The following is a 22908-nucleotide window of genomic DNA, read 5'->3' on the forward strand; positions in this document are numbered from 1 at the left end:
GAGTCCAGCCGGGCAGTGGCTGAGTTAGCTTGTGACTTAAGCAGTGTTCAACAGGTATAAGGTCACTGCAGGCGAAGAAGCAGGCAACGAAGCGTCCCTGTTGGTTGTAGCTAAAGTGAACCGTGACCCGAGGAGTGTCCAATAGGTCACTTGGGGCTTTGGAGGACAGGTCCCGCCCCGTTTTGGAGGAGACAGAGGTCCTGAGGAGCGCGGGCTCGCTTGGGCTGTAACCTGGGCTGATGGGTGGGGCTGTGAGCGGTGAGCTGGGAAGCTCAACGCCCCCATCAGGCGAGGAGCCGGAGGGAACTGGCCCGCCCGGGTTGGGGGGCCAGGCCGGGGGCGGCGGGAGGCACACCCGGGGCCGCTCACCTGGGAGCGCCTCACCGGGGCGGACCGGCCTCACCAGACCGCGCGCTTCCTCTCCGCCCCGCCCCCCGGCCAATGGCGGCGCGGCGGCCCACGGCGGCTTGCGCGGATTGGTTGGGCTGGCGCGGCGGCGGGCGCGGATTGGACCCGGCGGGAGGGGGCGGGGCGGCGCGGGGAGCTGCTTAGGCGCTCCGCCGGAGGGCGGCGCTGAGCGCTCAGCTACGCGGGCGCCGCACGGGCGGAAGTGGCGACGCTGGCTTCCCCAGAGTCCGCAGAAGGCGGAGGTGACGGCCCCGGCGGTGACGGCGGCGGCCCGGGGGGCGGCGTGGACGCCCGCGGCGCGGGCTGGGGCATTACCGCCGGCCTTGACCCCGAAATGGCGCTGCTGGCCGAGCACCTGCTGAAGCCGCTGCCCGCGGACAAGCAGATCGAGACCGGACCCTTCCTCGAGGCGGTGTCCCACCTGCCGCCCTTCTTCGGTGAGCCGGGATGAAGGGGGGAGCTGGTCCTCAGCCCTGCCCCAGGGCGCTCGCAGACACACCTGAATCCTTCTCCAGAGCATCCCCAAATCATCTCTCGCCTAGGCACCCCAAGTCCTACTTCCCCAGGCCCCCAAGATCCCCTTTCCCCTGAACATGTCACCTCCTCCATCTCTTCCCACACACCTCACATCTCCCTATTCCTCAGATGCCCCCAAATCCTCCACTCCCTCCTGCTGTCCCCAATCGTCCCTCTCCCGCAGGCATCCTGCCCCTTCTCCCCCAAAGTCCTTCATCCTTAGCCTGACCCATTGTTCCCTTCTTCCCTTTCAGAATGGTTCCCAACTCCCTCCGCCCCAGAAAGCCATAAAATGCATCCTCCCATTTCATAAACACTCTCCTTTCCTTAAACTCTCCCAGCCTCTCTCTCGTGGGACCTATGCACCCTTCTTCCCTCAGAGTTCCCACCTCCCCTCCAAGGGTAGGAAGCCTGAAGGGGCTGGGCAGGGAGGGGATTTTAGGGATGAAGTTGTGAAACTTCCCCTTTCTAGGAGAAGCCACCTAAAGTTTTTTCTCTATTTAGGACAGAGGTATGGTGGGGGCAGCTGCTTTGTGGGGTGACATCAGACCACAGGGTGCTTGGCATGAATCCCTCCCTCAGTTTGGGCTCTGAAAGACCAAGACCCCTCCCCCTTATGCCATGTTGAAGAAGTTCGGGGAGTGTTGGGAAGGGAGCCCAGTTTCAGACCCTATTTCCTCCCCACCCCTTGGCTCCCCGCCCTGGGTTGAAAGTGGGAAATGGAAGCCAATACCATCTGCCCCTTCCCTTTGCCTTTCCGGTCCCAGGTAAAGCGTGGAACCTGAGCCTCTGCTTTCTTCTCTGCTCTGCCCTGGTGGTTCACTAAGTGGCCTTGCAGGAAGATGCCAGCCCCTAGGGCAGAGTCCAGCTCTAACGCACCAACCGGAAATCTTAGGACTGAATTGGACTGAAGAGATTGGGCACCCAGAGTAGTCACTCCATTCACCTCTAGTGGGCGGTCAGGGCTCGTTGGGGGCTGTATTTCCCACAGTGCCGTGAGCTTTGGGGTGGTTGTAGTTAATGTGGAATCCTAAGTTTTCCTTCTGTTCCTCTTGAACCTCAGTGTCCCCATCTGTGAAGTGGGGCTGCTCATCGCCTAGGCTAGCTGTGAGGAGTAGGGAAGGCGGTGTGTGTAAAGCACCAAGTCCCTAAGTGTCAAATAGGTCTTGCTTTGGTGGAAGTAGTGCTCTGTGTTCCTGAATCCAGTTTGAGTTCCTTCCTACAGCAGGGAATTCGTCAGTGTTTGAGTGAGAGCAGTTGCCTGGCTTGTATCCTTCTCAGACCTGGGTAGGCAACCTGAGAGCAGGAGCATGGTCTTTTACTCCATTGCTGTGTCCCCAGTGCCCAGAACAGTGCATGACACATAGTAGGTGCTCAGCTAATGCTGTTGAATGTATAAAACTTTCTCGTCATCAGTAATCACAGTCTTGAGAAAATGCTGAATCTCTAGGTAGGGAGCTAACTGGCTTTAGCATTGAGGAATTATTTAATTTTGTGACAGTTTTGTTTTGTTTGTTTGTTTCCTCTTTGGTTCCATGAATATATTTGCCAGCCAGAGCCAGGTTGCCCTGGACAGGGATTCAGAATCTGTTTAAACCAGTGCTTCTCAACTGAGGCAATTTTGGCCCTTTAGGGGACATCTGGCAATGCCTAGAGACCTTGCATGTATCTGTCGTACTGTGCACACGCTAGCCCCCGACAACAAAGAATGATCCAGCCTTGACATCGGTGGCGCTGAGGTAGAGAAACCCCAGGTCAGTCTCTGTGGCCTTTTCTTCCCTTATCTTCAGCAAGGTTGCAAGTCACTTCTGCATTTGGGGACACCATCATTCAATGCGATCACCTGGCTGGTTTTAGAGGAAAAAGGGAGGTGGCAAGCTGGAGCCAGCAGTAACCTGGTGCCAGGGCTAAAAGAGCATGTCCTCCTCCCTTTCCCTGGTCTCAAAGGACCCTTGTCTTTGCTGCAGTCCCTGTGCTGCGGGGTGTCACATCTTTTGACAGAAGCACTATTTATACAGAAGCCTCAGTGGAGTTGGCCCAGAAAGGGTTAACCACCAGAGGGCCCTCTGCCCATCAGAGCTGTTTACTGTTCACCAAAGAGGATAATTCTTAGGCTAAAAAAAAAAAAAAAAAGTGATAATCCCTTCTCAACCATTGTGCTCTTCTAGGGAGAGAATTTCTCCTGAGGGTTTAAGACACAAACTTTAGGAGGAGTCTTCCACCAGTGACTTTTCCCCAGGACTCAGTGGGTGATCAGGATCCGCTGTCAGCTCTAAAGTAGGGGCTCTGTCTAGATCTTGGGAGTGTCTGGTCACCAGGAGGATCCTGGGTAGGCTTTGTGTCTCTGGAATGAAGCAGATCTGGGGTGACAGACGCAAGGAATCTGAAAGACATTGCAATGACAGTTTCCTCCAAATCAGGGTTTTTCCACCATGGTACTGCCAACATTTGGGGCCAGATCAGTCTTTGTGGTGGGGGGCTGTCCTGTACGTGAGGAGATGTTTAGCAGCACCCCTGACCGCTACCTAGTAGAGGCCAGTGGCACCGCCCTCTCCCCAAGTTGTGACAGCCACAACTATCTCCAGAGACCCAAAATTACCTCTGGGTAAGAACCATTGCTGTAAATAAAAATATGGCAAAGAGCTGAAAGCTGTGGTTTTAAAAAGTGTTTAATTCTGCCAAGAAGATCTGTTGATTGAAGGAAAACTGAGCGAAAACAAACGCTATATTAAAAAAAAACAAAAAACAACTCCCTGTCATTTATTGAGCAAGTACTATGTGCCAAGTACTCTATGTAGATTAGTCTACTTAATCCTCTCACAATCTTCCATAGTAGGGTTTTAAAGAATCTCTGCTGACATTTCAGAGTGTTTTCCTTCCAGACTCATTTATATCTGTCTTTTAAAAAAAAAAAAAGTATAACCCACTTTTCTATCTAATAGTATATAGTATGGTCATCTTTTTGTGTCAACCATCATTGTTTATAGCTGTTTGGGATTCTGTTGTTTCAATGTGGCCTGAAATTTATTTAACTAATCCCCTACTGTTGGACATGCACTTTGCTGCATATCTTTTGCTCTGGTAAACAGCACTGCAGTGAGCATCCTTACATGTTTCTGTGCACCCTTCTTTGGTTATTTCTCACGTTCAGAAGTGAAATTGCTGGATTGAAGCGTGTGAAGGCTTTTAACCTATTAGGGTAGCCACATTTTTTTTTTTTATTCGCACCCCTTATTGGTGCTGGAAACCACATTTCTTAAACCCTTGTTGGGTTTGGTGAAGGTGGAGTCTTTCTGCTTCAGTGGGCGTGGGCTGCAAAACGGCCTCCTGCCTGCCGGGTTTAGAGCATCCAGTTGCCCCTCCTCTGTATCTCCAATCGATCTCTCTCTGGTGGGACAGGTTTTACTACATCCACTTAGAGGCCGGCCCTCTGTCTATCATTCTCTTACCTTGACCCAGTAATCAGATCTCACCTGAATGATCAGTTTGCAAGACTGACTTCGGTGAGGCCTGCTCTCTCATTTTTTAGGTCATTTTTACAGCTGTTCTAGAGCATTAACAACTGAAGGTCCTGGCTGAGCATGGCAGGGGGAAAAAACAATTGAAGGGCAGGGGTGGGGACACTTAGATGTCATTTAGTCTTGCCACTCCCTGCCCAGAAGCCTCGGTAGCTCCCTATTACCCCACCTTAAAATCTGTGCTGTAGCCTTTCCTAATGGATTGTAGCCCCACACATGGCCTGCAGAGCTTTACCCTTGGCAGTCCCTCTGCTCCATTTTCCAGCCCTCTTTGCCTTCCTTTTCCTCCCTTTTCACCTTCCATTTGACTGGCTGGGTTCCATCTATCCTCAAGGAACCAGCTTAGTGATCACCTTCTCCAGAAAGTCTTTCCGGACTCCCTTGAACTCCCATGGAACCTCTCACATTCTGCGACTTTGAGTTATTTTAGTGCCAGCGCTTGGTGAGCTAGTAGTATGTGCTGAATGAATGCTTTTAGTTCCATTTCCATTCTTATGAGTTCTTGCTGAAGGTGCTTTGCCTTTCTATCACTTTCCAAATTAAAATACATGACTAAATGAAAATACATAACCCCTTTCATATCGGGTCCCTGTGGTAGACCTTATTTATCAGTCATGATACTATTTTCCCTCTTGAGACTAGATGTAGCCTCCATCTTAACACAACCACTCCAGGTCAGTTGGAATTGGTGGTGCATGAGATGACGCCTGTTTGTTCTCACTGTTTAGGGAGAAACCAGAGGTGGAGGACCTGAGGGTAATGTTGTTTTTTGGTGCAGGGTCTTGCTCTGTGACCCTGGGCTAGAGTGCAGTGCTGTTATCATAACTCACTGCAACCCCAAACTCCTGGGCTCAAGTGATCCTCCCGACTCAGCCTCCCCAGTAACTGGGACTACAGGCACATGCCACCATGCCTGGCTAATCACCTCTCAGTTATTAAGATCCAAATTCTGGGGGTGATTTTTCTTCATTCATGCTTCTTATCTTTATTAGATAGGTATCTGTAGAATCTGGCCTAACAGGTATCTGGTACTCATTACCTCGTCCTAGAGTGAACTCAGAAAGAGTGGTTTTCCATCACTTTTGGTTCAGTACTTATTCTGTTTGGGAAGGGCCTGTGGCAGCCTAGAAGCACAGAATTATCCTTTTGTTTTACAGCCTGAAAACTTAGATCAGAGAGGTTAAGTAACTTGCTCAGGGTCCCACAGCCAATGAGTGACCTATAGTATAGAGCCAGACTAGAACTCAGGCCTCTGGACTCCTTATGCAGTGCTCTTGCTGTTGTGCCTGCCTGCTGTCCTGGCTTCTCCAGTAGGGGAGAAGACCCCTATTGGAGCCAGCCTGGCTGACCACTGAGGAAATTCAGTGGCTCTGCTGGCACCATGGCGACTTGTCCACATGACAGGTGGCATGGAAGCCACAAACCAGATATGCAGGTTTCTCTGAGGTGTGTAACTCATAATCAGCCCGCCAGGCTGGGCCCGTAATTGCTGCTTATTTGAATGCAAATTAGGATGACTTACTGTGGAAGCCCCATGTAAACTGGCTTTTCCTTTAGTTGGGACATCAGGCTAATTGCCTGGGAACCAGCCCCACCTGTACCCCTTGATCTGTAAATCAGAAGCGCCCCCCCCAACAGCCCTGCAGTGTTTTGTTTTTTTAAAGTTAATACAAATATGTTTTTGTATAGAATATTCCAAGAAAGACAAACAAACTGTATTCACTCTCCTATTATAGCAGGTTAGTTAGCATTTTGGTTGAGTGTCTGTTGAGAGCTGGATTCTGTAGGAACGGGTGTGGATTGCACGCCTGGGAAGACACTGGGAGGAAGACACGATGCCTTGTGGGGGGAAGAAACCAAACAGACACTTTCTGCGATGGTTTTTACAATTTTGAAACCGCCTGCAGAGCCCTGTCATCAGTTGGAGGTGCATTTGCAAGCAGTAAGTGAGGCTGATTAGCTTTGGGGAGCACTTGCTGTGTGCTGATTTCACCCTGGTCAAGCTCAGAGCCCACCTGGCCTGGTTACCATCTGGAAAGAGGGCTGCCCTGTTGTATTTTCCTATCAATCTGCAGAGCAGCCCATGAGCTGGCTGTTTTTGACGCTGAGAAAGTCAACGTCACTTTGAATCTGATTGTTTTTCATCTGGGCCCTGAACACGTGGACAGATGAGTGGCAAGAAATAAGGGCATTCACATCATGCTGAGCCTGCCTGAGCTTGAGTTCCAGGGGGCTTTTCCATGCGCAAGTGCTTACCCAGCCACCCAGCCCTCGGCCCCAGCTGTAAAAAGGGGAAACTGAACCTGCAGGAGGGTCGATGGGGGTGAGCTCACAAGGTGATTTTGGTGCTCATGCCTGGAGTCAGCACATCCTTGCGCAGGAAGGACGGACAGCCCTTGGCCTTTAGACTTTTTTTTTTTGTTTTTTTTTAGACAGAGTCTCACTCTGTTGCCCGAGCTAGAGTGCTGTGGCATCAGCCTAGCTCATAGCAACCTCAAACTCCTGGGCTCCAGTGATCCTCCTGCCTCAGCCTCCCGAATAACTGGAACTACAGGCATGCACCACCATGCCTGGCTAATTTTTTCTATATAGTTTTAATTGGCCAATTAATTTGTTTCTTTCTTTTTTTTTTTTTTTTTGAGACAGAGTCTCACTTTGTTGCCCAGGCTAGAGTGAGTGCCGTGATATCAGCCTAGCTCAGCAACCTCAATCTCCTGGGCTCAAGCGATCCTACTGCCTTAGCCTCCCAAGTAGCTGGGACTATAGGCGTGTGCCACCATGCCCGGCTAATTTTTTGTATATATATTTTTAGTTGGTCAATTAATTTATTTCTATTTTTAGTAGAGACGGGGTCTCACTCAGGCTGGTCTTGAACTCTTGACCTTGAGCAGTCCGCCTGCCTCGGCCTCCCAGAGTGCTAGGATTACAGGCATGAGCCACTGCGCCCGGCCAGCCCTTGGGCTTTAAAGGACTGGACCTCTTGCCATACAGCCCTTGGGAAACAGTGATCTGTCAAAAAGAAGCCACCTCTGCATCTTGGTGACCGACTGCCAGGGCATGGGCCCGCTGCCTGGCTGCTTAATAAGTCAGGAATCTCGCCAGCCCCCTCCTTCATGATGCCCCAAGGCCCATGCAGATGAGAGACCGATGGCATGTGCGCTGTCACTTGCTAACTTGTCTAGCCCTTCTCTCATCAGCCGCACAGGGTGGCCTGGCAGGAAAACGCTCCACTGTGAATCCCTTAGGGACAGAAGTGGGGCCCTCCTGAGACCCAGCAACGTGCCTGGCAGAACGTAGGTGCCCAGCCAATGTCAAAGTGAAAGGGGATGGGAAGAATTTATGACAAAGGGCTTTATAAACCCTGGTCATAGCTCATGCAGCCCCAATTCTGAGTTGCTCCTAGGGTCAAGCATCGAGCTAGGCAGTCGCTCATTTCTCATCCTCACAACGACCGTACTAAATAAGAGGAAGAGACACCATTTTACAGAAGGGGAAACTGAGGTTGACCAGGTTATGAAGCTAGAAAGGGGCCCACAGGCTGGGAAGCAGGTCCAGCCCTGTCGCAGGGGAGACCCACGCCACATCAGGGAACAGGAAGATGTTGAAAGTCCTTCTTCTAGGGCAGAAATGGGGCCCCTCTCACCCTTTTGTGCTGTTTGTGGGGGAGGGGAAATAATAGGAAATCTCTGTCTGGGCTGACAATGTGCTTATTTCAGTGAGCTCATTAGAATGGAAATGTTGGGTTCTTGTCTTAGGCTTCATTGTTTCAGTTTAAAAACCTGCCCTGGTGAATGTTAATTCCTTTTATTACATTCTTACAGTTACTTGTCCAGGCTTCCCCTCCCCCTGCCTTTTTTTTTTTTTTTATTATTGTTATAGTGTTAACTGTATCTGAGCTTTTCAAAGTCATTGCAGCAGATCATCCCTCTCCAGGGTTCTGTAAAAAGCTCTGCTCTCTACCCTGGCGGTTAAGCAGCCGACTCACACTTCCCCAGGCTCAGAAACAATTCACGTTCTGCATTGCTGTTCTTCCAGCTTCCCTACTTCACTCCCTTCTGAGATCTCTGTTTTAATGGTCTGAAATACATTTGAAGTCATTATTTTATGACTGGAAGATTTATGCAAATTTTACCCATGTCAATCAATCAGTCACTCTTGCTTTCCCTCCTCCCTCTCTTTTTTATATTTTAGAATTTTTTATTTCACACGATGCTCTATGGCTACAGCCCTCAACCCCTCCCAGGTGCTGATCAGTGCTGGCCCATGGCCTGTTAGGAACAGGGCTGCACAGCAGGAGGTGAGCGGTGGGCACTCGAAGCTTCATCTGTATTTACAGCCACTCCCCATCGCTCGCATCACCGCATGAGCTCCGCCTCCCGTCAGATCTGCGGCAGCGTTAGACTCTCACAGGAGCAGGAACCTACTGGAAACTGCACCTGCGAGGGATCTAGCTTGCAACTCCTTATGAGGATCTGATGCCTGGTGATCTGAGACGGTGATGCTAGCGCTGGGGAGTGGCTGCAAATACAGATCGTCATTAGCAGAGAGGTTCGACTGCACAATAAATGTAACGTGCTTGAATCATCCCCGAATCATCCCTCCCCCCCCCAGTCCATGGAATAGTTATCTTCTATGAAACTGGTCCCTGGTGCCAAAAAGGTTGGGGACCACTGCTCTATGGAACCCTGTCCTCTCTTTCTCCTTTGATTTCTTAATCGTTGGAGTCATTATTTTCTGGATTTCCTCTCTTAAAGAAAAGCTTTGCCTGTTGGGAAAGATGAAGATGATGATATAATTTATATCGTCATTTATTATAATAAGCATAAATAAGAATACCTTCCTTTTTATTGAGCATTTACTAGGTGCCAAAACTGTGCTAAGCCCTTTATTTATACAACCTCATTTAAGCCTCACAACAGCCCTGTGAGGAGGGGTCCATCATTAGCCTCATTTTGTGAATGAGGAAACTGTGGCTCAAAGAGCTTAACTGATTTCTCCCAGGCCCCATAGCAAGTAGGAGAAATAATTTTCCCAGCTGCATTCCCAGTTCAAGGCTGTTTTTTGCTGAACAGGGTAATTGTGGACAAAGAGTTGGTGTGTCATAGGGGTGAATTTTTATTTTTATTTATTTTTTTTTATTTTTTCCAAAATCATGGCTTGTTGAAAGGGGTGAATTTTTAAAACAGCATTTTATTTTATTTTATTTATTTGAGACAGTCTCACTTTGTTGCCCAGGCTAGAGTGAGTGCCGTGGCATCAGCCTAGCTCACAGCAACCTTAATCTCCTGGGCTCAAGTGATCCTACTGCGTCAGCCTCCCAAGTAGCTGGGACTATAGGCATGCGCCACCATGCCCAGCTAATTTTTTTGTATATATATTTTTGGCTGGTCAATTAATTTCTTTCTATTTTTAGTAGAGACGGGGTCTTGCTCAGGCTGGTCTCGAACTCCTGACCTTGAGCAATCCACCTGCCTCGGCATCCCAGAGTGCTAGGATTACAAGTGTGAGCTACCATGCCCGGCCTAAAACAGTATTTTAAATTGCTTTGTACATTTTCTTTCCTCTTTAGATAGTAGAAGTTAGAGCAGGAACCAGTTTCAGGAATGTGGGCATCCTCAAGGTTCTTAAAAATAGGTCATATTGCAAACTGATCTGTGATAACCTCTAGCCCTGGATTAATAAATGATTCATCTCCATCAGCTGTAATTTGAGTGTCTCCTATTATGATCCTTGTAACCCAGGACCTTGTAAAGTTAACCTGCCCCATGTGTTTAACAACTGAACTTTATTATCCAGCTATGAAGAAAAAAATTGGATTTGCATTAGACCCTGCCCGAGACACAGGCATCTTGTCCTTCCTTTTTGGAAATGGTCATTTACGAATTGGGTTAGGTGCAGTCCATTCTGAATCACACAGGCTGAAAGTGAAGCTGTGCATCTTAAAAACTGGGTGCTTTTTGTTCTTGAATAAAAATTATTCCTGGGATGAAATGAGAGGGTGAGCCAGGGCGGGGCAAAACATCAGTTGTTGTTAAGAGACGGTGGTTTGAAGAAGCAGACGTGAAGGGGCAACTTGGATGGAAGTTTCCAGATATGATCCGTGGTCTTGCTCAGAGCATAACGAATGGTGCTCTGCAACTCTGCTGTGGTTAGGGAATGAGGGAATGAGTCTGCTGATTGTGTGTGGCATATGATGGCTGCTGGCTTACGGGGAATTCTGCTTTCTGGGCAATGTCACCCATCCGAATTGTGGCAGAGACCCAGGCAGGAAGCCCAGGATGGCCCTTGTCCAGACAGAATTGTCACAGAGGCCATGCGTGAAACCTCTGCTTGGTTTCTGTCTCCTCTTATTTGCAGATGATTCTGATACCGTTAGCTGTTTGTTTTTTAAGTAGCTAGTAGAATCGAAGCGCTGCAGACAAAGTAGCCATCAACCATGATGAGGAATTTTATTTTTTTTTTTTTGAGACAGAGTCTCACTCTGTTGCCCAGGCTAGAGTGCCGTGGCGTCAGCCTAGCTCACAGCAACCTCAAACTCCTGGGCTCAAGTGATCCTCTTGCCTCAGCCTCCCAAGTAGCTGGGACTACAGGCATGTGCCACTATGCCCAGCTAATTTTTTTCTATATATTTTTAGTTGTCTAGCTAATTTCTTTCTATTTTTAGTTGAGACGGAGTCTCACTCTTTCTTGCTCAGGCTGGTCTTGAACTCTTGACCTTGAGCGATCCTCCTGCCTCGGCCTCCCAGAGTGCTAGGATTACAGGCGTGAGCCACAACGCCCAGCCAGAATTTTTAAAAAATATACAAAGTTGTCCTAAAAACCTGAAGACACACTGTCTAAAGCCACTTAATAAAGGTTTGAGGGGGCCTGTGACATTACTGAGTCACACCTTTATCATAATTCATAGTTTTGATGATGGCCCTGCTTAGAAAGTTACAATTGGCTTTCTGTACAAAAGCAGGAACATTTGTGTTACATTTTGATGAGTTCTATCCAGAGTGGTTGGATATAGAAGACTGGTGTGTTCATAAAATTATTTGGTAGATGAAAGACATTTCACTGTTTTAATTTTCTTTTCTTTTTATTATTAAGATTAAGCTTCTTTTTAATTTCTTCTGTGAATTGTCCATTGTCCTATAGGACTGTGGGTTTTTTTTCTTATTAATTTGTAAGAGCTCTTTACATATTAGGGATAATAGCCTTTTTTTTTTTTCCTGAGAGAGTCTCGCTCTGTCACCCAGGCTAGAGTGCAGTGGTGTTATCATAGCTCACTGCAACCTCAAACTCTTGGGCTCAAGCAGTCCTCTGGCCTTGGCCTCCCAGAGTGCTAGGATTACAGGCGTGAGCCACTATGCCCAGGTAATAGCCTTTTATCTGCTATGTTTATTACACAGACTCTTCTCCTGCCTCTGCCATCCCCCCATATGTTGTTTGGCTTTGATTGGTGGTAGAATTTCCCACCTGTGCCATCTAGGAAGTTTCTGTTTTTTATAATCAGATTTATTGGTCTTTTCCTTATATCTTCTGGGTTGAATAGCATGCTTAGAAAAAAATCACCACTCAACAGAAGGGGCCATTTGCCAGGTGTTCCAGATTGCCATGGCATTACTGTATTTAGAAGCAGTGCTCATTTGAGTGGTTCTATGAAGTGACATGGTGGGGTCATATCTGGAGGTAAGATGATGAGCTAGACAACCCTCCAGGCGCCCTCCCTTCCTCCAGGCAGACAGGTTCTGGATGGCATTTTAAAGAGCATGCTTGCTGACAATAATTAAAAAAATAAAAATAAGCAAGTTTGGGGTAACTGCAAAACTGGTCAAACAAGACAGGTCATTTTTGGGCAGGGCTGCATTCTATAGGAAAGGTAAGGCTAAGTAACCCGGTAGAGACGTGTCGTGCTCTAGCCAGAGCAGACACGAGCTTGAATTTAAACTGTTATTAATAGAAAGGCCACCGTGTGCTTGGGAATTAAAATCATCTTAAGATGTCAGAGTTTTCCTGTTTTCCTTGAGTTCACACGAACAGATGGAAACATTCTAGAAAGAAAGGGGAGGGTGTAGCAGGACCAGCCTTGGCTCTGTCATTGTGTCAGAGTTTCGGGCACTCGCTGTGTGACCCCGTGCAAGTCACTTAGGGTCTCTGGGCCCGGTGTCCTTGGAGGGCGCCAAAGACAAACATAGGTCGAGAGCCTTCGGTGGATGCCGTTGAGTCAGGCGTTAGCCCAGCGGCACCCGGACCACTTCCTGTCTGCGCAGCACGTCTGGGCCGCGCAGGGGGAAAGGCCTGAGCCTGGAGTGGTTACGTCCCTTGGCCACACTCGCACCAGAGCCGAGATTCAAACCTAGAGCACCACGCCGCTGCTCCGAGGGTCCCAGGCAGCCCGCTTCCAGATGCTTCCAAGCCGACTTCCGTGTGCACATTGACGTGTGCACAGAGATGTACGCAGAGGTGCTTTGCCTGCCAGCGGCTCCGCAGGCCGTGCATGGAAGCAGATTCCGGGGTCACGCTCCCAGCCCTGGCCCCGCCTCCCCTCTCTTCTGGGGCCCGTCTGGCCGCCCCTGTCTGCTTGCGCCGAGCTTCAGCCTCAGACGTGCGCTCGGGCACTGCGCTCCTGCCCTGCGGTTGACCAGAAGCTCTGGCCCTGGGTGGTGGCCACAGCACACAATGACAGCTGCTGCGGGGGCCCAGCTCCTGCTGACCACGGCGGCCTCGTGACCCTTGGAACGCACTGTCAGGAGAACACAGAACAAAAAGCCTTTCTCCCCAACACCGGGGCGGGGCCCCCCAGAACTGCACAAGAGCCATTTTCAGAGCCAAGGACGCCGAATAACATTTTTCTACATCTCTGAAATGCACGTTGAATGACCCGAGTCATTGAGAAAAGCTAATAAACCACCCATGGCCGGTGATCGTCTGTCCCCAAGCCCTGCTTTCCTCTAAACACTCACTGTGCGTGTGTGACGCCCCTCCCCCTGCCAGCAACACCGCAGAGGATGTCCTACCGGGATTCTCGTTTTATAAGCAGGGAAACTGAGGCTCAAGCCCCTTCACGTGTCCTCTGCCGTCTTGGTTGAATAGGGGCTTAAGCCACTGGGTTGGGTCGGTCTGATCTACAAGAGGATTCGCAGGCAAAGAACCCAGCAGGGAAATATACCCATAGATGCCACACAGGACTGTTCCTCACAATCCTGTCACCTGTTCATTCCACAGGTGTCATTCAGGCACCTCCTGAGGCCAGGCACCAGCTGGGTGCTAGGGGCACAGCAGGGCACCAGGGCAACCTGGTCCCTGCCGTCTCAGAGCTCCAATCAGGTAGCCAAGATAGCTGGTAAACAAGAGCATCGTGTAGTATGGTTAGAATCGCTGTAATAGTGAAATGGACTTGGGAGAAAAAGCAGAAGAAAGAAATATAACTTTTATGGGCAAAAAACCCTGACCTTTTTCCCAATATTTTCTATAAAAAAAAATTCAGACATACAGCAAAGTTGAAAGAATTTTATAGTGAATACTCGTACACCTGCCACCTAGATTCCACCATTAATATTCTACTAATCCACCCTCTATTCATGCCCATCAATCCAATGTCAACTTTTGGGTGTCATACATTTTTTTTTTTAAGAGATAGGGTCTCACAATGTTGCCCAGGCTGGCCTTAAATTCCTGGGCTCAACTGATCCTCCCACTTCAGCCTCCCGCGTAGCTGGGAATCCAGGCGTGGCCACCGCGTGGCTCATTGTGCATTTTTGAAAGGTGAGGATGCAGAGCCGTTGGCTGGAGTTGGGGAGCAGCCTTCCGTTTGGATGGACTTTGCCCGTCCTTGTGTGACCCACCCATGGCCCCTGCCTGGCCCCCCTGTGAGAGCTGGGACTGGCGACCCCTGGCTGCACCGTGAGGGGGGAAGAGTCACTGGCAGAGAGGAGAGAAAGCTGTGGCCCTCTTGTGTTCTTAAGACTAGAACGTGTTGTCCTTTGGGGGCACCAGTGGTGGGGTGCTGGGGGAAAACCCCTCCAAGGGCGCTAACAAGTTACCCTGCCTCCCCAGGCCGCTGGAGGTCATGGACGCGTCAGGCAAGGTTAGAGGGTGGGGTGGAGTAGTCACCTTGTTGATGCTTTTGGCAGGCCTGTCTGGGGACGACAGCACGCAGGACTGGCTGCCTGTACCGCTGGCCCAGCACTTCTGAGCAGCTTCTGCCGGGGCCACCCTAGGGGAGATGCTGATGCGGCCCCAGGGGGAGGTTTGCCCCCACGGGCATTGGAGGGAGGCTCTGCCGCCCAAAGGAGACAGCCCGGAGCCTGCAGCAGGGCAAGGCCACCACCAAGGCCCAGGCAGGGACCTCAGGAGGAGAGTGGAGAGCAGCAGGGGGCACAGGGCACAGGCCGAGTACGATTCCCACTCAGCAGAGGCTCTGGGGGACCTGGTGGCTTCCACACATGGTGGTGACATTTGCTGGACCACAGAGCCTGGCCTTAGTAATAAGAGGAAGTCATAAAAATGATTCAAGTCCATTTATTGAGTGTTCGCCATGCACTGGGCATTCTAAGGTCATTTGATGGCATTAATATTTTAGGGTTTTTTTTTTGAGACAGAGTCTCGCTCTGTCACCTGGGTTAGAGCGCAGTGGTGTCATCATAGCTCACAGCAACCACAAACTCCTGGGCTCAAGTGATCTTCCTGCCTTAGCCTCCTGAGTATCTGAGACTACAGGCTTGTCGTGACACTACACCCAGCTAATTTTTCTATTTTTTGTAGAGACAGGGCCCTCACTCTTGCTCAGCTGGTCTTGAACTCTTGGCCTTAAGCGATCCTCCCACCTCAGCCTCCCAGAGTGCTGGGATTACAGGCATGAGCCACTGTGCCCAGCCTGATGCGTTATTTTTAGTTCCTATGACAACCCTATGAAATAAGTTCTATTGCCTCCCCGTTTGACCTGTGAGGAAACTGAGGCACACACAGAGGCAAGGAGGCGTGCTCAGCTGGGGAGCGGGGAATGAAGATTCATAGCCTATCTGTCTGCATCCCTAGCCCACCTCCTTCTCCCTGGGTTAACGTGTCTAATGGTCTTTCCTCTTCACACCTTTCGCAGTTGCAATTAGAATGTTCCAGATGGCCGGCCAGCTGTGCTGGGTCACATGGGGTGGAATTCAGCCTGCAGAAGTTCCTCCCCCAGCCCTCCGTCCCTGGGTGATCCATTGGCGCCCACAGCCAGGCCCCTGTCCAGCCTCATGGGTGTTGGCGTCTCCCTCCTGTGGGCTCGGCACTCACCGCTGGCCTGCTCTGGGGTCCTTGTCGCCCGGGCCGTGTGTCAGGCTTTGTGGGCCCACTTCTGCGGACTCGGTAGTGAGAACGGTGAGAGGGGACTGGGGTGGCACAGCTGTCTGTCTTCAGGCTCGAGGGGGACATCCACGTGGAGCCTGCTTAGTAGAGAACCTGCATGTTTGCCCCATGCCAGGCCTTTGCAAGGCGCTCTGAGTGGCACGGTGTCGCTGGTGCCTGTGACAGCCTGCCACGGGGTGAGGAAGGAGGACAGGCAGGCAGAGGGCGGCTCCCATTTCTCGCGGAGCTCTGGAGTGCCGGGCAGTTTCTAGGCCTGCGTTTCATCAGCGCAAAGCCGGCGCCTAGGAGCAAGGCTCCGTTACTTACGACCCACCAAGAAAAGGAAAACGCCACCACTTAAGAACATTCCGATTCCGGAGGTGAGCGAAGCGCATGTCCTGGAACTGGGTTGTTTCCAGTGATCCTTGTCACTCCTCCGTGATAGGTTCTGTGACCCCACGTGCCGAGTGGGAAACAGCAAGCTTGGAAAGCCGAGGGGACGCGCCCTGCCCACACTGCCTTTGTCACACCTGTGGGCAGCTCTGCCTTCCCCTAGCACACCAGGTGACCTCCCCTCGTGTCCCCCGGCCTCCATGGCCCGTGGTGGCCCTGGATGTCGCCCTTGTTGGGAAGCTAACTCTCTCTTCTCATTTTGTCCCCAGATTGCCTCGGGTCGCCGGTGTTCACTCCCATCAAGGCGGACATAAGCGGCAACATCACGGTAGGTTCAGGATCAGCAGCAGGATCTGAACCCGACTCGGGTCCCCAGCGCCCTGCTCCCAGCCCGAGGAAGGGGACAGAAACGTGGAAACGGGCTTGGCCCCAAGCGCAGCCGACTGGGGGCTTGGGATTCTCGGTCCTGCTTCGCCATCGCAGAACCTGCTCACGGCCTGGCTAGGAGGGGTCGCCCCTGACAGGGACCCTGCGGATTCTTCCAGCCACCCCCACCGAACAAGAACTAAATGCCAGCGCCCACGAGTGGCATCAGCCTGGCTCTCCCCGTCCCCAATCCCAGAGTCCCCAATGCCTTGCCCCCAGCCATAGACCCTGTCCCCATGGGGGGACCCATTTGGGGCCCAGCCTAGGGCTTGGGACACACCATATTATGTCATTCCTTCATTCCAGCAGCACTCAGAGGCTGGTTTTGTCGCCATCCCCTAATTACAGGTGAGGAAGCTGAGGCTCAGAGGGCTCGCAGGCCTCACATGGGGTCACACAGCAAGGAAGTGGCAGAGCTGGGACTGAGACCCAGGCCTGCCCGGCTCCATCTCAGAGGCCTTTGTTCCTGGACGTCTTTGCACCGCAGCCTATTTCCATTTGTGCGCAAAAGCGACACCAGACACTGGGTATCTGAGGCTGTGGCCGGAGCACTTGGAGAACAGGGACTCGCGCTGGCTGTGGCTGGGGCCCACTGCCACCCGGACCAGCTGTGTGGCCCAGGGCGCATCACTGCCTCTCTCTCTCTTTTTTTGAGATAGTCTTACTGTGTTGCCCAGGCTAGAGTGAGTGCCGTGGCGTCAGCCTAGCTCACAGCAACCTCAAACTCCTGGGCTCAAGCGATCCTTCTGCCTCAGCCTCCCGAGTAGCTGGGACTACAGGCATGCGCCACCATGCCCGGCTGATTTTTTCTATATATATTAGTTGGCCAATTAATTTCTTTCTATTTATAGTAGAGACGGGGTCTTGCTCTTGCTCAGGCTGGTTTCGAACTCTTGGCCTTGAGCAATCCGCCCGCTTCAGCCTCTCAGAGTGCTAGGATGACAGGCGTGAGCCACCGCGCCCGGCCTACTGCCCCTCTCTGAGCCTCAGCGTCCTCATCTGTAAATTGGGATAATGACAGAGCAACCTCAGGGGTGCCGTGAGCATAGCATAAGGCAGTGGCCGTCAGGCACCTTGCACGTCCCAGCCCATGCCAGGTGCTCCACAAATCTGCACAGTCGTGGTAGTTACTGTTCGAAGTCTTGTCCCCGCTGTTCCTGGCAGGCTGGGAGGAGAGGGACATGCCACCCAGGCGCTCTTCCACCTGGCCTGCATGGTGGCAGCTTTTCCAAGGGGAAAACCCCGTGTGCTCCATTTCAGAAAATCAAAGCTGTGTATGACACCAACCCAGCCAAGTTCCGGACCCTGCAGAACATCCTAGAGGTGGAGAAAGAAATGTACGGAGCAGAGTGGCCCAAAGTGGGAGCCACGCTGGCGCTGATGTGGCTGAAAAGGTAACGGGCTCGGGTGACAGGGCCTGGGCCACCTGTGCCACAGAGAGGGCCTGCTGCCGCTCGGGTGTCTGCTCTGGCTGGGAGGGAAGGTCACTCCCCAGCCCTTCCAGCGTCAGGCTCATCGATGGCAGAGAAAAAGGCTCTCAAGGGCCAAGGCCTGCCGCACGGCGACACTTCCTTGTTGTGGTCCCATCAGAGAGTTGCAAGCGGGCTCCTGCGCCATGCTGGGGTTCACGCTGAGCTCTGTGTGCCTCCTCATCTCAGTGGGAGCACGAGGGCTCCTAGAGGCCATTGCAGCACAGTTGTGCATGTTGTGTACTGCACAGAGGTGTCCTGTTCAGGGCTGGTCACATGCACAAAGTGGATTTATATACAGTGACAGTTTGACAAAAATACAACATCTTGAGGAGAAGGAGTTCTGTCTAATTTGCATAAATGCATCCTATGGGCTGCGGGTGGGACATTCTGATTCAGACCCCCACTGTTCCCTGCCACCTACGGACTCTTTAGTCCTTAAGCCCAGTGCTCCAGCCCGGACCTGATCCCACCCCGCTGCTAGAAGGGAGCAGAGCAGCTCATCCAGGGCCCCCAGGGGGACGGTGAAGGGCACTGAAGGAAGGAGCCCAGCTTGGGGGCAAGGCAGGCTGGGTTCTCGTCCTGGCCTGTGACTGAGTCTCTCGGGGGAGTCTCAGTGCTCTCCTCTGTAAAATGGCCTGACTGCTGAGCTCAGCTTCACAGGGCTGAGCGAGGGGAGCACGAGATGAAGCCACGTGCACGAAGGGCTGGCACCCGTCAGGTTTTGATCTGGGCTCCCTGCCTTCTGGCTCTCTGGAGCCCACGCCTTCTGGCTCTCGGAGCATCACCCTGCGCCTTGAAGAAGGGCTCAAATGGCCGTGGAGGACACGGATGGCTCAGGGCAGTGAGGCCATCATGTGGTCTCAGGCAGAGGCGCCATATAGCAGATTTAGAAAGGTCCTCCCCACCGCAGGGGAGAGGCAGGGGGCCCAGGCGGGCTCGGGGCCAGTCTCGCCAGTGTGTCCACGGTCTGTGGGCCAAGAGCCCTTTGAGAGCCAGCGCTGTGGTCATTCCTCAAGCAATGATAGCCACCTGCCACATTCTGGCCCACGAGAGGCCAGGCGGACACAGAAACAGACAAGATAGACCCAGACCCTCCCCTCAGGGATCTTACAGCCAGCGGGACCCTTGTCACAGGCCGGCACCAGGCCCAGGGGAGAGAGGGTGCTGGAGAGATGCTGAGTGGGGCTTCTAAGTAGGTGGATGGCAGTTTAGGAACAGCGCCCCCTTGTGTGTGTACGTATCCCGGCTGCATTCAGGGCACCCCAGGGCCCGCCGCAGGGTCCTAAGGCACCGTCTCCTCTCGGGCCGCAGAGGCCTCCGCTTCATCCAGGTCTTCCTCCAGAGCATCTGTGACGGGGAGCGGGACGAGAACCACCCCAACCTCATCCGCGTCAACGCCACCAAGGCCTACGAGATGGCCCTCAAGAAGTACCACGGATGGATCGTGCAGAAGATCTTCCAGGTGAGCCACCCCCGTGGGCCGGAAGCGCGGCGCGTGCAGGGGTGCCCGCCGCTGCTTGGCCGTGGCCTCTCAGAGCCTGTGTTCGCCCACTGGGCTCAGGAGGGGCTGCCCTGCTATCTGGGGTGAGCCTGGTCTACTGAGGGGTCTCTTATTTGTGGCCGTGGAGGATGTCATCGTAGGGGCTCCATGGTCTCTTAAGTGCCGCAGCCCCGGAGGCCTGACTGAGGGCGGTTTGGAGAAACCGAGGGTGAAGACCAAGGACTCAGGGTGACAGTGGCAACCTCCTTGGTCCCTTGGACTCAGCCTGGATTTGCACACTGGGCAGGGAGGGGCAGAAGGGCCTCTGTCCTCATAGGGCATACGCTGAGAGGACACCAGCCCTCAGGGTTCTTGGTGGCTTGTGTTGGGGTGACATTAGCCAGGGCTCCTCAAAGTTGGGGGTTCAGCACCAGCCTGGTTGGCTGAGGGCCCCTAGGGCCACCAGGCTGAGAGGCCCACTGGGGAGCTGTCAAAAGGCCCCGAGGGTGCCTTGCTTGCTGCTGGCAGCCACCTGCCTCTCCCTGCACCCTCGTCTCGGTCTGCGTGACCTCACCCACAGATTGTAGGCTCGCTGGGGTGGGAGCCGGGCAAGAAGAGCTGGTCATGGGGCAGGTCACATGGCCACCTCTGGGCCATCCCTCCAAGTGGATGCTTCATCCTGCCTGCCACACGTTGCCCCCTGCAAACCCTTGCACCCACCCCCTCCATAAAAACCTGCGTCCTGTTCACCCGGCCTAGGGCAGCTGCCCACAAAATGTAATCTTCACAATGGGGGACACTGCTCGCAGCCCCATTTCACAGATGAGGACAGTGATACTCGGGCAAGTTAAGTATCTTGCTCGAGGTCACATAACACAAAACCGGGGGGACCTACAATTCTACCCCCCTCGCCTAAGTCCCCCATTCAAATGGGTGTGAAGTAGGTGCTACCTCAAAGGGTCAAGGGGAAGGTGAAATGCGGCACCCTGGAAAGCGTGCAGGACGTGCGTTCACACGCGGTACATCAGAGCTATTGCCGCTTTTATTAGGAAAGACGGCATCGTTTATACTTCCATCATCCTGTCAAACTCGTAGCCTAGGCTTTTTATCCAGTTGCATCTTTTTTCTTCTGGCTGTGAGATTCTATATATTTATGTTTCTCCACACTTTTCCAAGTGTTAGAGCAGCCCTGAAATTTAGGGACGTGTCGCCCCCTTAAGGACAAAAGAGAGATCACAGCGCGGATTTGTGGTCATCTCCCCTGCTCAGAAAGTGGGTTTTCCAAGAAGCAGTTCACCTTTTCCAGAGCAGGGAACCCAGATGGGAAGAGGTGTGCCTACAGTGGGCACCTACTGTGTGCCTGGTGTTGTGTTGAGCACCTTCTGTATGCCTGGTGCTATGCTGAACGCTTTGCACGACCTCCCTAACCCTAATCGAAGCGACCTGATTAGGCGGGTGCCATTATTATCCCCATTTTGCAGATGAGGAAACTGAGGCTCAGAGAGGCTAAGTAACTTGCTCAAGGCTCACAGCTAGTCGGCGGCACAAGCTGGAATTTGCACTCAGGTCTGTCTGTCCCCAAAGCCGATGTCCTTCCTGCTGTCCTGCACGGGGGTAGAAGGGAAAGCACATCTTCTCCTTTTCCTTTTCCTTTCCCTTCCAATGCCACGAATAGCACAGACCCCTGCCCAGCACAGACCTGGGGAATGTCCCCTCCCAGACCCCCTGCTGGCTGGCCCGGGTCTCAGCCCCCCGCTAACGCCGTGCCTGCCCCTCTCGCCCGCCTCAAGGCCGCGCTGTACGCAGCCCCCTACAAGTCCGACTTCCTGAAGGCGCTCTCCAAGGGGCAGAACGTGACGGAGGAGGAGTGCCTGGAGAAGATCCGCCTCTTCCTGGTCAACTACACGGCCACCATCGATGTCATCTATGAGATGTACACCAAGATGAACGCTGAGCTCAACTACAAGGTGTAGGCGCGCCCGGCTGCAGGCCTGCCCCCCCCCCCACGGCCACCTGCGGAGACGGACAAACCCGAATCACTGTGAATCCAGCCGGCGGGCCGCCCCGGCCCGCGGCCCCCAGCCCAGGGTCCTGCTCTGGTCAAGCTGCTGGGGATGGCCCTATGCTTTTTTTTAAAAGTCCTTTTTTTTTTTTTTTTTGGTCTATTCTAATGGAGCAATAAATAACGACCTTACTTCCAAATCTCCTTTGAATTTCACGGCAGCGCAGACTGACTTTATACCTTCATTTCAGCGTGGTGAAAATCGATTAACGTTTCTAATCAATCAAGTCCTAGGGTTTTTTTGTGTGTGTGTATTTGTTTTTTCTCCAACAAGGGACATGACTCTGGGGGAATGGTGTCATCCACCTCACTTGAAAAATAAGCACGTGTCCTCCCGCGGATCTCACCGAATGATGTTTGGGGTATTTTAAGGACTAAGAAGAGTTTGATTCGTAATTATGCAGGGCTCCTATTGTGGGATTTTTTAAAAAAAGCAAACTGGTGTGCGTTCTCATGTGGTTTGCACAGCGCGACTTCATGGCAATGTCATTATAAACCCTGCTCTTTCTGACTGTCTTTTTCCAGACAGTTTTTTTTAACAGCTGAAACCAACCAGCAAGCCTTTGATGACCAAGAGGCGTTTCTTTGAAGCAACGGGGCACAAACGATTGACCACGGATGACTGTATGTGAATTCTTCTGCATCATTATTTTTTTCAGGGAAAGCTTTTCCAACCTAAGAAACTACCTACTATGTGCATTCTCTCGAGGGAGAGAGACGAACCTTCCAGCACTCGGACCCAAGGAAACGCCTCACTGCCTTAACTGTCTTCCTGGTGTTAAAAAGACTGTATTTTTTAAAGTGTTGGGGCAAACAGAGCAACCCCAAAAGAATTGATGTGTATTAAAAAAAAAAAAAAAACCCAATGAGGAACAATTGGTGATTTTTATGCAGAAACTAAATAATCCTTAATAAATAAATCTCTATTTTGGAATCATATCTGTGTGCTGTTTTGGTTCTTTTTTTTTTTTTTTTGAGACAGAGTCTCACTTTGTTGCCCAGGCTAGAGTGAGTGCTGTGGCGTCAGCCTGGCTCACAGCAACCCCAGTCTCCTGGGCTCAGCGATCCTACTGCTTCAGCCTCCCAAGTAGCTGGGACTACAGGCATGCACTACCATGTCCGGCTAATTTTTTGTATATATATTTTTAGTTGGTCAATTAATTTCTTTCTATTTTTAGTAGAGACGGGGTCTCGCTCAGGCTGGTTTCGAACTCCTGACCTTGAGCAATCCGCCCGCCTCCGCCTCCCAAAGTGCTAGGATTACAGGCGTGAGCCACCGCGCCCGGCTGTTTTGGTTCTTAATTTAATTTTTTTTTCTGC

At 52.0% G+C, this 22908-nt stretch overlaps 1 protein-coding gene across 1 annotated transcript; it reads left to right on the top strand.

Annotated features, from left to right (window-relative positions):
* Positions 1 to 605: 605 nt before the first annotated feature.
* Positions 606 to 22525, top strand: GLTP (glycolipid transfer protein). The gene is made up of 5 exons (XM_012756636.2): positions 606 to 845; positions 16418 to 16476; positions 17835 to 17968; positions 19358 to 19508; positions 21317 to 22525. The coding sequence occupies exons 1-5, from the start codon at positions 743 to 745 to the stop codon at positions 21497 to 21499; spliced, it is 630 nt and encodes a 209-aa protein (XP_012612090.1). The 5' UTR covers positions 606 to 742; the 3' UTR covers positions 21500 to 22525.
* Positions 22526 to 22908: the final 383 nt, after the last annotated feature.

Source organism: Microcebus murinus, chromosome 22 (genome assembly GCF_040939455.1).
Source record: "Microcebus murinus isolate Inina chromosome 22, M.murinus_Inina_mat1.0, whole genome shotgun sequence".
Lineage (NCBI taxonomy): Eukaryota > Metazoa > Chordata > Mammalia > Primates > Cheirogaleidae > Microcebus > Microcebus murinus.